This window comes from Doryrhamphus excisus, chromosome 3, assembly GCF_030265055.1.
Source record: "Doryrhamphus excisus isolate RoL2022-K1 chromosome 3, RoL_Dexc_1.0, whole genome shotgun sequence".
Lineage (NCBI taxonomy): Eukaryota > Metazoa > Chordata > Actinopteri > Syngnathiformes > Syngnathidae > Doryrhamphus > Doryrhamphus excisus.
This window is the reverse complement of record NC_080468.1, coordinates 5105969-5118620: the sequence shown is the minus strand read 5'-3', so window position 1 is coordinate 5118620 and position 12652 is coordinate 5105969. Positions and strand designations below refer to the sequence as shown.

Genomic DNA, 12652 nt, shown 5'->3' with positions numbered 1-12652 from the left:
ATTCCTCTTCCAGCTGACCGTGCCTAAAGATGAAACCACCACCACTCTGACAGACCTGGAGCCCGGGACTGAATATACCATCACAGTGGCAGCTAGGAGAGGACGACAGCAGAGCAACGTGGCCACCATAGATGCATTCACTGGTAAGAGTAAATTGTCTTATAACAATAGGCAATAGTAATTCTTTTCGGCTGTGTTGACCGAAGGCTGAGCAGTAAAGAACATATGCATAAAGAAGGACCAAAATGCCATCTGCTGGATTGAATACACAGGTTATTTTTATATTCTGCTATTGTCTTTATAGCATTTGTTATTTCAATAAAAGCTTCTAAAGTATACTATGTCTTTGGATCCAACACCAGCAGACTTCACTTGCGAACTGTACTAGCAGAGCAAGCATAACAGAATTCAAACGTGACAAGTAGGAACGCAACCCAAAAAAAATAATTTTCTATCCCGCTTATCCACACTGGGGTTGTGGGGGGTGCTCTGGAGCTTATCCCAGCTGTCTTTAGGCAAGATACACTCTGGATTGGTCACCAGTCAATCACAGGGCACATATAGACAAACAACCATTCACACTCACATTCATACCTATGGACAATTTGGAGTCCCCAATTAACCTAGCATGTTTTTGGAATGTGGGAGGAAACGGGAGTACCCGGAGAAAACCCACACACGCACGGGGAGAACATGCAAAGTCCACACAGAGATGCCCAGATCTTCACAATCTCCTGATTGTGTGGCCAACATGCTAACCACTCATTCACCGTGCGGCCCCAAAACAGGACTCAGATACACATAATATAAAACAATACTTAAAAATAAATGCAGAAAGTCAGGCCAACAAATTGGTTCATATCGGTGTTGTTTTTTTTCTGCTGATACCATAAAAATGTGCAGCTTTCCAAATTGTACCGTTGCCAGCATTATTTAAATTGATTCTTAACTTCGACCTTATCAAGACTAACCTGTCTTACTTGTTTATAGTCACAGAACGTTTTAGTTGGCCATTGGTCATGATTTTTTTAAATGACTTTGTTGAGACAAATTAGACATTTCTATTACTGTACTCGTATTTGAGTATTTGTCTTGTTTTGTGTGTACAGTGTTTATTTGTGAACTGCATATTAGCTCAGTTAGAAAGGGAGTATCGAGTATCTCTAATAAAAAGCTTACAGAACCAGTTAGTACATTTCAACTTTTGTAGCAGGCTGTTGATCTCGAATCACATGTATTTGATATTTACATTATATTCATTCATGTTGTTGTATGAATGCTTGGGTTTCCTCCGAGTCGCATAATCTACGGAACTTTCAGTCACATGGCCCATCATAATTTTGCTTTCTGATGGATTTTGCCTTTTTGCTGGTCTTTAAATCCTCTTGATGACTCTTTTCGTCTCATCTGCTGTCGTCATTCTTCTTCTCTTCACCGTCATGGCCACCACCGCTGTCATCACCCTCATCATCATAATGAACTTCATAATTTTCCGTAATCTGTGGGACCGCTACTAACAAGACTCAAACCATCTGGCATGGAGGGAGATGACAGCACGATAAGATGGGAGATCAAAGGAGAAAAGTTAATTACTTGTCATCTTCTCATCCACTCCACTAGGAGTATTTCATTTTCTGTGCCTGAGACTTGTCTTGAAGAAAAACATCATGTATTGATCTTCAGCAGCTTGAATTTTTAATGAGATCACAAGTAAATAGCAGTCACATGCAAAGTATACCACCTTCACTTTGACTAAGGGTGTTTCCTATTACTCTTTACATGAACTTACTGTTCATGTGCTTTACCGTCGTTTTTTTTTGACAGGAACATCTCTTCTGATCATTTTTATCATCCAGTTCCAATCATTGTATCATCTTCATCACCAGCTGTACGTCCATCCATGTACATTTCCATCAATGGCCATCATTTCTATCCTTGAAAACGCTGTCTTGGAGACTCTCCTATCATGACTTTTGACCAATATTCCATTCAGGGATCAGGCCCGTCTCTCACCTCTACTTATCCGAGGTGACATCCGACTCAGTGCTGGTGGCTTGGAGTTCCCCGGCACCGCCCGCTGACGTCTTCATCCTCAACTACAGCTCTGCCGATGGCACCGACACCTCTAAGGTGACCCTGGACGGTTCCAAGACCAGGTCGCTTGTGCAAGGGCTGCTGCCCTCCACTCAGTATGACATCAGCCTGATTACAATACAGGGGGACGTTACCTCTGAGCCTGTTACGGCATCCCTTACGACAGGTGAGTATCACACGTATCAGGCAGAGGTGATAAGTACACTCCTACTGACTGTGTATTGTTATCACTCATATTAAACTGATAAGATATGCCTTTATTCATCCCTCAGTGGGGAAATTTTCAAAATAATAATCCATGGCAGTGATGGTTTTCCCATTTGAAAGTTAGTGAGTACTAGTGTATCAATAGTTGGATGTCCTATGGGTTGTCATATTTGACTTAGACTTGCTGTATCATCTACGTATAATGGTGTTGAAATTGTACAGTTGGAGGTGTGGTGACAAGTGTGACGCGTCTGTCATCTTCAGTTGCTGTCTTGGTAAAATAACGGCACATTTAGTTGCAAGCCTGCTTTTTAGATGGGAGACTGAAGTTGATATAAGAGCATTTCACCCAGCACACATGTAGCTTATTGTGTTCGAATCTCGATACACAGGCCACGGTACAAACGATGTGTTTTGATACGGTTTAGATTCAAGTCTTCGGTTTATGTTTGTTGATGTGGACATTAATCTTTATCTTATAAAGTAAAGACGCCAATTCAATGAAAGTGTCATTCTGACAGTATTTTCTAATGTGTGAAAGAACACATCATATCCCCAAGCATACATTTTTTACATTTAAGTCTTAACTTGTCCTAAGTTTGCTTGTATACTCCTGTGTGCAACAACAATAAGCAAGCAAGAATGCATATAATAATGAAAAAACACAAGCCTTAACCTTCTGTCCAATTATTCATTCATTCATTTTCTACCACTTATCCTCATGAGGGGGTGCTGGAGCCTATCCCAGCTGTCTTCATGCGAGAGGCGGAGTACACCCTGGACTGGTCGCCAGCCAATCACAGGGCACATATATAGACAAACAACCATTCACACTCACAATCATACCTATGGACAATTTGGAGTCTGCAATTAACCTAGCATGTTTTTGGAATGTGGGAGGAAACAGGAGTACCCGGAGAAAATCCAAACAGAGATAGCCCAGGGTGGAATTGGACTCGGGTCTCCTTGCTGCAATGCCTGCACGCTAACCACTCGGTCCGCCGTGCATCCCTTGTCCAATTAATAACCCAAAATAAATAAACAGTGCAATGCCCCTTATATAATGACACACAGAGAAGTAAATAGTATTTGCCACATGCGTGTGATAAAAATTCTGCTCAAAGTAAACAATCCCAACATGTCATAACAATGGTAGATGTACAACAGTTTCAAATTGAGCATAGTGTTGTCAATACTCCATGCTCAACATTTCAAAGTAATGATGTCACAAAACAGAAATGGAAGTACATTTATGGCTGATTATTATCGATACAGCAACTCTCAGATTATTAAATAATGGGAGTCGTTCGCTCCTCAAACTGTATATCTGGTCCTATCCCTACTATTTACTCTTTCTACTACTGCTAAGTTCAGATTTTGCTCAGTGGTCAGTCTACACACACAAATATACACACACACACACACACGAACACACAGGCATCAACATTCATTCATTATCACTAATAGTGTTGGAGTAAATGAATTCTGAAGCAAGCTGTAGTGTTATTTTGTATTCTATTGCTTTCCCTGGAAGCTTCATTAAATAATAAACAACATAAGCTATCATTCAACATTCGCCCATACGAAAGCAAATTTAATTGGTAAGATAACCATGCCTGAATGGGCATGTTTTTTTTATTATATAGAAAGTTGTTTTTTTTTTTTTTTTTAGCCAAGTGGAAATTAAAGGATTTCAGAGCCAGGAATTATAAATTACCCCCTCTGCTCATGAATAATTGTCATTATTCTTTTGATTTGAAATGTTTCTCATAGGGCGGCACGACGGTCTCGTGGTTAGCGCGCAGACCTCACAGCGAGGAGACCAGGGTTCAATTCCCACCCTCGGCCATCTCTGTGTGGAGTTTGCATGTTCTCCCCGTGCATGCGTGGGTTTTCTCCGGGTACTCCGGTTTCCTCCCACATTCCAAAAACATGCTAGGTTAATTGGCGACTCCAAATTGTCCGTAGGTATGAATGTGAGTGTGAATGGTTGTTTGTCTATATGTGCCCTGTGATTGGCTGGCGACCAGTCCAGGGTGTACCCCGCCTCTCGCCCGAAGACAGCTGGGATAGGCTCCAGCACCCCCCGCGACCCTTGTGAGGAAAAGCGGTAGAAAATGAATGAATGAATGTTTCTCATAGCACAGAGTGCCTTAATCATCTTCTTATTATCCCCATCTCTTACTTTCCTTTTCTACACCGTTTTCTGACATAGCTATGAAACTGTCATACGTTTAATTGTTTGCACACATCTTTGTTTTATCGTTTACCACAGCACAGCAACTTAATAGTCACAGGAAACACATTTAGAATTGTCAGCGGGTGGGACGAGACGGACAATCTCTTGTGAATGTTCCCTATGAGTTTTAGCATTATGACAGGTTGCTCCTTGAATATCTTGTAGAAATATTTACATTTTTCTCCCCCGGCCAAATGACAGTTTTATGTATGCAAATGTGCTGAAAAAGGTAGTTTGAATGATGCTTGTTCTCTAAAAGTGTATGTAAATTGCTGTGCTTGAAATTCAAAATGTGCACTGAGAGTTCACTTAGTCGCAAATGTGACCCACAAAAACATCCATTTTCCACAATAACTGTACACGTTAGTGCGTGGTTAATTGTGTGCCTGACCAAAGTGTGCATTACAGGTATGGATCCACCCAAACAGATGACTGTGTCTGCTGTGGCCGAGGACACAGTGACTATTTCTTGGATCAAACCTCTGGCTCCATTTGAGTATTATAAGCTGTCCTATCAGTCAGCCAGAGGTACTGCACTTTGATTTTTACATCATATTTACCAATGAACACTAACTTAAAAGGTTATACATTTTGTTTTGGAAAAACGAGGAGAAAGCTGAGTATTGCTGTGTTTCCTGCAGGTCGAGTGGATAGCGTCATGATTGACAGCGATGTGACCAACTACACCTTGTCTAGTCTGTTCCCTGCTACTGAATATGAGATCAGTTTGAATGCTGTCAGGGGGAGCCAGGAGAGCAAAATGGTCACAGCCTCAGTCTTTACAGGTAGGAACAACAGTTCAGTTTCATCAAAAATGAAACAGTTACAGTAGGCTCCTGCATAAAACGTTTTGACCAATCCTTATCAAATTTGATACACGTGCTTGTCAGTCCCCTCTCAATGTGTGGACCAAATTTCATGTTGATTTGACTGAACACCATAAAGTTATATTGGGTGTTTTTCTATAGCGTGCATTCATCTGTATGAGACATTTTACGTGAATCCAACTCGAATCAAACTTCAGCTTTTCATAGCAGCGCCACCATAGTGCTTGTGTAGTACCATAGTACATTTGGACAATGTTGTTGTCCAAAAAAAAATGGCACGTTTTGAGTTTTATCCTTTTTTATGCAACAAATCCAGCGTACGAGATCATACACTTGTGTGATAAATTTGGGCAAAATTGTGTTGGGCATCTTTTGAATTTGAACATTCCCACGATTCCAATTCGTTATTTCAATTCCAGTTCCTAACGATTCTTGTGTTTTTTTCTGGTGCTAACCAGAGATCTTTTTAATAATAATACATTTTATTTGTATAGCGCTTTTCAAAGACACTTTACAGAAGAATGGAGTTGAATAAAAGCAAGTAAACAGAGTAGAAGACACACCAAAATACAACATTACTTTGTTAATACACAGTTAAAACATGAGAAAAAACGGGGTGGGGCACAGCAGTCAGATATAAAAGGTTAGACATTAAAAACAGATTTAAAGAGGTGGGTTTTGAGTTGTTTTTTGAAGGTGGGAAGGTCAGGGCAAGCACGGAGTGAATAGGGCAAAGAGTTCCAGAGGGTGGGGGCAGCGATGGAGAAGGCTCTGTCACCCCAGGTTCGGAGCTTGGTCTTACAGGGGAGTGCCAGGAGGTTGGAGTCTGAGGAGCGAAGGGGACGTGGGGGATTGTGTGGATGGAGCAGGTCCGAGATATGGGGGGGGTCAGATCGTGGAGGGCTTTGTAGGTGATGAGAAGAATTTTGAAGTGAATGCGTTGGGGAACGGGAAGCCAGTGGAGGTTTTGGAGGACAGGAGTAATGTGTTCACGGGAGCGGGTGGAGGTGAGGAGGCGGGCAGTGGAGTTCTGAATATATTGTAGCTTGTTGAGGGTTTTGGAAGGTGTACCGTAGAGAATACTGTTGCAGTAGTCGATTCTGGTTGTGATGAATGCATGGATCAGGATTTTTGGATGGCATTTCTGAACTTCCCCAGTATTTTTAAATTATTTATTTAATCAACTTCACATTGAGTTTCTCACAGATATATTGTCACAGGACTACACTTTCACAAAACATGTTTTCTTTTAAACAGAGCATGAAAAACCATTTCCGTTGTTTATGTGTTCGTGATAGTGTGATCCTACTGGTACTTAACATATACTAACCTAAAAAAAAACAAACAAACAAAAAAAACATATACTAACCTGAGTGCAGAATAAAAAAAAAAAGGTTTGTCTACGAGATGAGTTACCATATTAGCACTAGTATAGTTTGCTGCCTAAATGTTTGCGTAAGCTACTTTTTATGACACCTGTATTTTGTTACCACAAGTAAACAGGATGTAGTCACATCACTCTTATTTTGAAGACTGGAAGCGTGTCGCATCTCCCGACTTTTGTTAAAAGTCCATGAATAAATTTGCATCCTGCAATTTTGGCATCATGAAATCCTCTGCAACATTGGCATGACTGCTTAGAGGAAGTCCAACATATCGCGTCAAAAATGAGGCACCATGAATCTTGAGATACAATTTCCTTTGCATGATGTCACTGTCTTGCAAATATTTCACTGAGCTGACCACTCTTTTTGGATGAAATTAAGGCAAAGGCTCTTCACCGGCTTCTTCTTTTTTCGCAGCTATTTCTTCTGGTCGGCGGACTGGGCATTGAAAATAAGAATTGACATAGACAAATTTGAACGAACCCCGGAGAATGGGAATGTTAGTCCCGGTTTGTCCCTAGGCATACCCTAATCTACTTCCTCTAAAAACATACTGACAATATCTTGGCTTGAATCGTAGTTTCCATTCCAAACTCATATCACCTGCTTTAGTGGGTTATATTATGTGTGGACCAACCTTGATACCTTTCATGCTGCGTTAGCATTTGTGTGATCTTATATTGCAGTTTACTCCATTGTATTGAATACCTTTATATTAATTGAGATGTCAGGGCTTCTTGAGTTCTTCATCCAAGCATGCCTTCAAGGGACCTGTCGAGATGAAGAAGTATGTCTCATGTAGTCTATTTGCCACAAAGGGTTGGTCAAAATGTGTGTAAAAGGACTATCCTCACAAACAAACACACACATCACACCAAATCAAAGGGTACAGCTGGCATTGTTGCAATAGATGAAAATGTCCACCCCAAGACCAAGTAATTGGTAACCTATTCCAAAGTTCATCTCACTGCACTCTGCCTCTTTATCCTCTTTCGCCTCCCGCCCAAGTCTCTGCCCACTTTCTCTTTCCTTCGCTCCGTCGCTTCCTTCTAAAATCTCCCCCGCCCCCATGAGTGGAGGAATCACCTCTGATTATTTTTCCAATCTGAATTGAGCAGCATAGCGCGTAGAAATATGGAACACACTTCTCGCTCAAAGAATTTCCTTCACCCAAGATTAACACACTCCCTGTAGTGTATGCATAATCTTCAATGTGTGTGTGTGTGTATGCGTGTGAGTGAGTAGAATGAAGAGGGTGTGTTTGCATGTCAATGAGCCCTGATTTTTGCAAAGAAAAGCCAGGTTTCAAGAATCTATTGCAAGGAGAAAAATTAAGCCATTTTTTTTCTTTTGCTTTTTAATCTTTTTCCTGTTGTGCCCCTCACAATTCCATGATATCAGACACTAACAATCCCAGTGTGCTTACAAAGAGCAGCACCACTGGGGTTGTATAGTAGGCTGAAAAGAACATAAAGTCAAGCTTGTTAGAAGTGGTAAATACCATTCTCCTCACAATGCCCAACCAGGAATCTTTTAATGCCACTTGTTAGTAATAACAAACACATGATTTACAATAGCAGTGCCTGGACAAATACGTCATAACATTACTTCTTTAATTATCGGAGTAGATTAAAATTCAAGGAACTATATTTCATTTTGCCAGGAAACAGTTGACACTAAATGGACTCTTTAAGCGTTAACAGTGGGCTCATAAGCAAAATGTCAGGACCTTTAATAAATGTTTCTCCCCACAACACTGGAGTTTTAGTATAAATACCATTAAAGTCAGCCTAATTTATCCTCTTTCCAATGAACATTGAGTTGGGAAAATGTTTGTGGAATAGCTATGAGGCTCAAGTATCCTTTTAAGGTCCCATATTAGTATTTTTAACACACAAAATTGAGCATTTATGCTTGAATTTAGATACTTACAAAGTGCTTTTAGCAAGCCCTAATGGGAATGATTTAAAGGGGAACTGCACTTCATCATCATCCATCATTCACAACCCTTATATGAAACGTGAATACATATTTCTTTCCCTTTTGTGTTCATTATAAGACAAGAAAGTTAATATCAGCTAGCTTACAATGCTGCCATTAGGATACACCTAGTTCAACTATGAATCCCTCTAAAAAGAAACCAGTTACAACGCATCGTTTGTCATACATGCTGTGATCCTACATTAACACTGATGATAACATGGAATAGTTGCAGTATCTTGCCGTATTTTGATGATTTAAAACACTACCGAAACTTCTTTTCTCAGCGCATTGATACACATACTTATTCTAGTTCTGTCAACAACAGCAGCGACAACACTTACGATGTCCGCTCTGCTCTGAGACGTGTGCTCCAGTTCTCAGGTAAAAAATACTGACAGCAAACAAGAATGTTGTTGAGTCTTTGTAGTGAAATAGAGAACTAGGTATCCACTCTTCCATCTGTTAATGACGCTGAGACTAGCGATTAGCGATGCGTCGCGTTAGTCTGTGAGATAAAAAAAGTTTTTCAAGTTAGCTGCTGCAATAATATTGCTCAGTCAGTTATGTAAATGGAACATTGTTGGCATTTTTTAAATATTTGTTCCTATCAAAATAGGTATTTTCAATGCTGCTTGTTGTTAGATAGCTCATATTAACTACTTTTCTCGTGCTAGAATGCACAGAAAAGGGAAAGAAATACATGTTCATGTTTCACATAAGGACTGTAAATGAAAACAAATGAAATGAAAAAGTGCAGTTCCCCTTTAAAGCTAATGATTTATATTGGTCCATGTTTGTCTATGTCAAAGTGTGTGTGTTCTTATTTATCATCAGCATTCACACAAATTCATGGATTTTGATATTTTAATTATTACTTTTCTTTTTTTTTTCTTTGACAAAAATGACGTTTTTCCCACAGAAAATACAACTACACCTACGTTGGCAATAACGTGTTATTTACCCATTATATAGTCACACTTTATTTCATGGTTCAGCTGGACCTGTGACTTATACTCTAGAGCAACTTATATATATATGTTTTTTTTTTTCACACTGACAGCCACGAGAGACTACTCTAGGCTTTTGTGCCAGTATCTGCTACTCCTATCACTCCTGTACGACTAAAAATGTACAATGTAAACTTATAAAGACAACTGACAAAAACAGGACACAAATGCCCCCCAAAAGAACATCATATTCTGCAGATTCCAAGCTACAAGTAAACTAGTTATGTTTGTCTATGTTTGGCTATGGTTATCTGAATAATAACCGTTAATATGTTACGTTAACGTGCCATCAATAAATGACTCTCAGTTTTTTGCCATTCCCTGGGGGCTCTGGCACATAAACCTTACTAAAAGATCTATTGTAACCTTCCCTTCCATATGCCATATATTACATGAAACACTGTGACATTAAGGAGTGGTACAGGAGGACGCAAGTGTTAGTTATGTGAGGTTCAGTGCTAACATTCCACTCACATTTTAACAGCAACATCACACAAGTTTAGCCTATCCACTCAAGAAAAACAAAATGGTGAAACTCCCAGCTACTAGTAGCTGGCTGGTAGATAGTTGGCATAGCTCCAGGCTTTATTTTAAGATGTGTAGCGAAGCCTGCTTTTTACAAAGCTGCCTTCTGTGAGTGTTGGGCGTATACGTGGGCTCATCTCATTCGGCGGTATCTTCGACTTCTGCTAAGCTTCTATTAAAAGTGCAGCAAACAATTGCACAAAACAATGGGCCATACCACACATGCTACATCTTCCCAGTGCCAATTATAATAAAAATGTTAATAGTAATTACTTACCATAATGAAGCACTATCTTGCATTCTTCCATGTATCTTAAAAGTGTTGTGTATTTGCGGGTGCAGCATTGCAGCTTAACTAATCATAATGCTGGAGCACACACAGGTAGGCAGGAATGTCTTTCTAACTGCTCTGTCTGGTGAACATAATGGCCAGAGGCGCTGCACAAATCAGACTGACCTCACGGCCACCCGGGACAGCTGGTATGTTCCTGAATTAACCACCAAAGGACAAATAAAAAGCCTTTTTTTCCTGAAGTTAAACGGATGCGTTCAAGTGCATAATAGCGCACTAACACTGTGGAATTAAACTCAACAGAAGGTAGACTATTGTCCCGTGTAAGGACTGTGTCTCACCTTATTGGTCTGTTTTTTTCAAAGACACTGTAGTTGGTTTCAAGTGACTCACAAGTGCAATCAGAAGATGGAACACGGTGATTGGATTATCAGAAACCTTGATAAAGGAGAGCTGCCTGTTTACCATTTTTTCCCTACATATTCTCCATCGCCAATCTAATAGACTGAATAATCCTCTGCATAATTTACTTAAACCTTTTTGCAATTAAAGTAATGACTTTATTCAAGTTTGCTCATTTATCACAGAGATAAGGACTCCGAGTCACCACAGCATTTTAACACGTACTGTTTCTTTGTTTTATTCTAATTAGTGTCAGATACTATTATTATTTCATGTGATCCAGACCGCTTCGGAAGACTGACAATCTTCTGTGTTGGCTTGCCGTGTTCCATGCTGTTCCAAAATAACACACCTGAGAGGGAATTGCGGTTGAAACATTGAGGTTAAAGGTTTAATTAAATCCAAACTCAGTGTTGGCATGTTCGGCCGTCTGAGAATGAAATTAGTTAGAGGGTTGAACAAGAGAACATCTGCAGCATATTTTTCTACTAATTTCACTTTGAGGTGGAAGTAGTCATGGTGGCAAAGTGTCATTATTAAGCAGGATTCATGCAAAATGTCTGGAAGTCCATAATTACTCCTCAAATGTGGCCATAACAAGACAATAACCTATTCGGTCTTTGTGTGATGAAAGGAAACACATTCTTTATGGTTAATAAAACCTGAAGATACATATGCTGACATGAATGGTGATTATTGTCAAAGGCTTTCCAAATAACCTCCCTTGCCTCAACCTCCAACCCTAGCCATGGACATGCCGTCAGAGTTGACCGCACTCAACATCACTCCACAAGGAGCCCTGCTGAGGTGGAACCCCCCTCTGTCGACTGTTGACAACTACGTGCTGACTCTCACACACAACCAGGGTAAGTTTGTCACGCTCTTCTACTTATTATATTTCCATAATTTATTTGCAAGGGACAATATTATAATGAGTAATCAGTGTGCAGCTTTATATGAGTATTGATTTACATTTACTAGCCACTAAAAACAAGTCAATAGGCAACCATTATTGTCTAAATGGATGTGAGTACACTTCACAGTGTCCAGATTGTCAACAATTAGTGTGAGCAACATTGTTATCTCGCACTGCTGTAATCCTCAAGGGCATGGAATTCACCAGGGCTGCAGAGTTAGTTACAGGAATTCTCTTCCACTTCTCCATGAAAACATCCCTAATGGATCTGGTGAATGTTAGACACCTTGCAATCCTCCTCATTCTGTTCTTTTGCTTGAGGATGCTCCATAGATATTGTTCAGGTCTGGAGGAGACATAGTTGGCCACTCCATCACCGTCACCTATGTTTTATCATGTTTTCCAGTTTATCAAGGGAAGTGATGATGTTCTGCTTTAAAATGTCACAGGGCATCCTCTTAGCAAACCACAGCTCCCCAGTGAGGGCAGAACTTGTGCAGCCCCAGACACATTTGTCTTGGTACTCACTTATGTTGCCAGATATTTAGACATGAATGGTTGTGGATTCAATCATCTTCATCTGGCTGTAATTCTGTACTGCTATACAAGCTGTACACTGACTTTGAAGAAGATAGTGTCCTATAACGAAATGGTTGCTTACTTTTGTGAGATATTATATCTCCACACTATTCCCATGCAAGAACCCATTGTGCTAAATGGCACTGTCTGGTATAACTAATAAATGCAATGGCCACCAGCTCTGGAAAGTTAAAAG

General features: G+C 40.1%; 1 protein-coding gene across 4 annotated transcripts in view; it reads left to right on the top strand.

The window, feature by feature from the left end:
- The window catches only part of tnr (tenascin R (restrictin, janusin)), a 155755-nt gene that overhangs the window by 116440 nt on the left and 26663 nt on the right, over positions 1-12652 (top strand). For 3 of the 4 annotated variants that reach the window (XM_058066130.1, XM_058066132.1, XM_058066131.1), the window contains 5 exons: positions 14-143; positions 1994-2260; positions 4949-5068; positions 5182-5325; positions 11708-11827. In XM_058066130.1, coding sequence (XP_057922113.1) covers positions 14-143; positions 1994-2260; positions 4949-5068; positions 5182-5325; positions 11708-11827 — 781 coding nt within the window. The remainder of the gene's footprint in view (positions 1-13; positions 144-1993; positions 2261-4948; positions 5069-5181; positions 5326-11707; positions 11828-12652) is intronic. The other variant, XM_058066133.1, reaches the window with a different exon arrangement.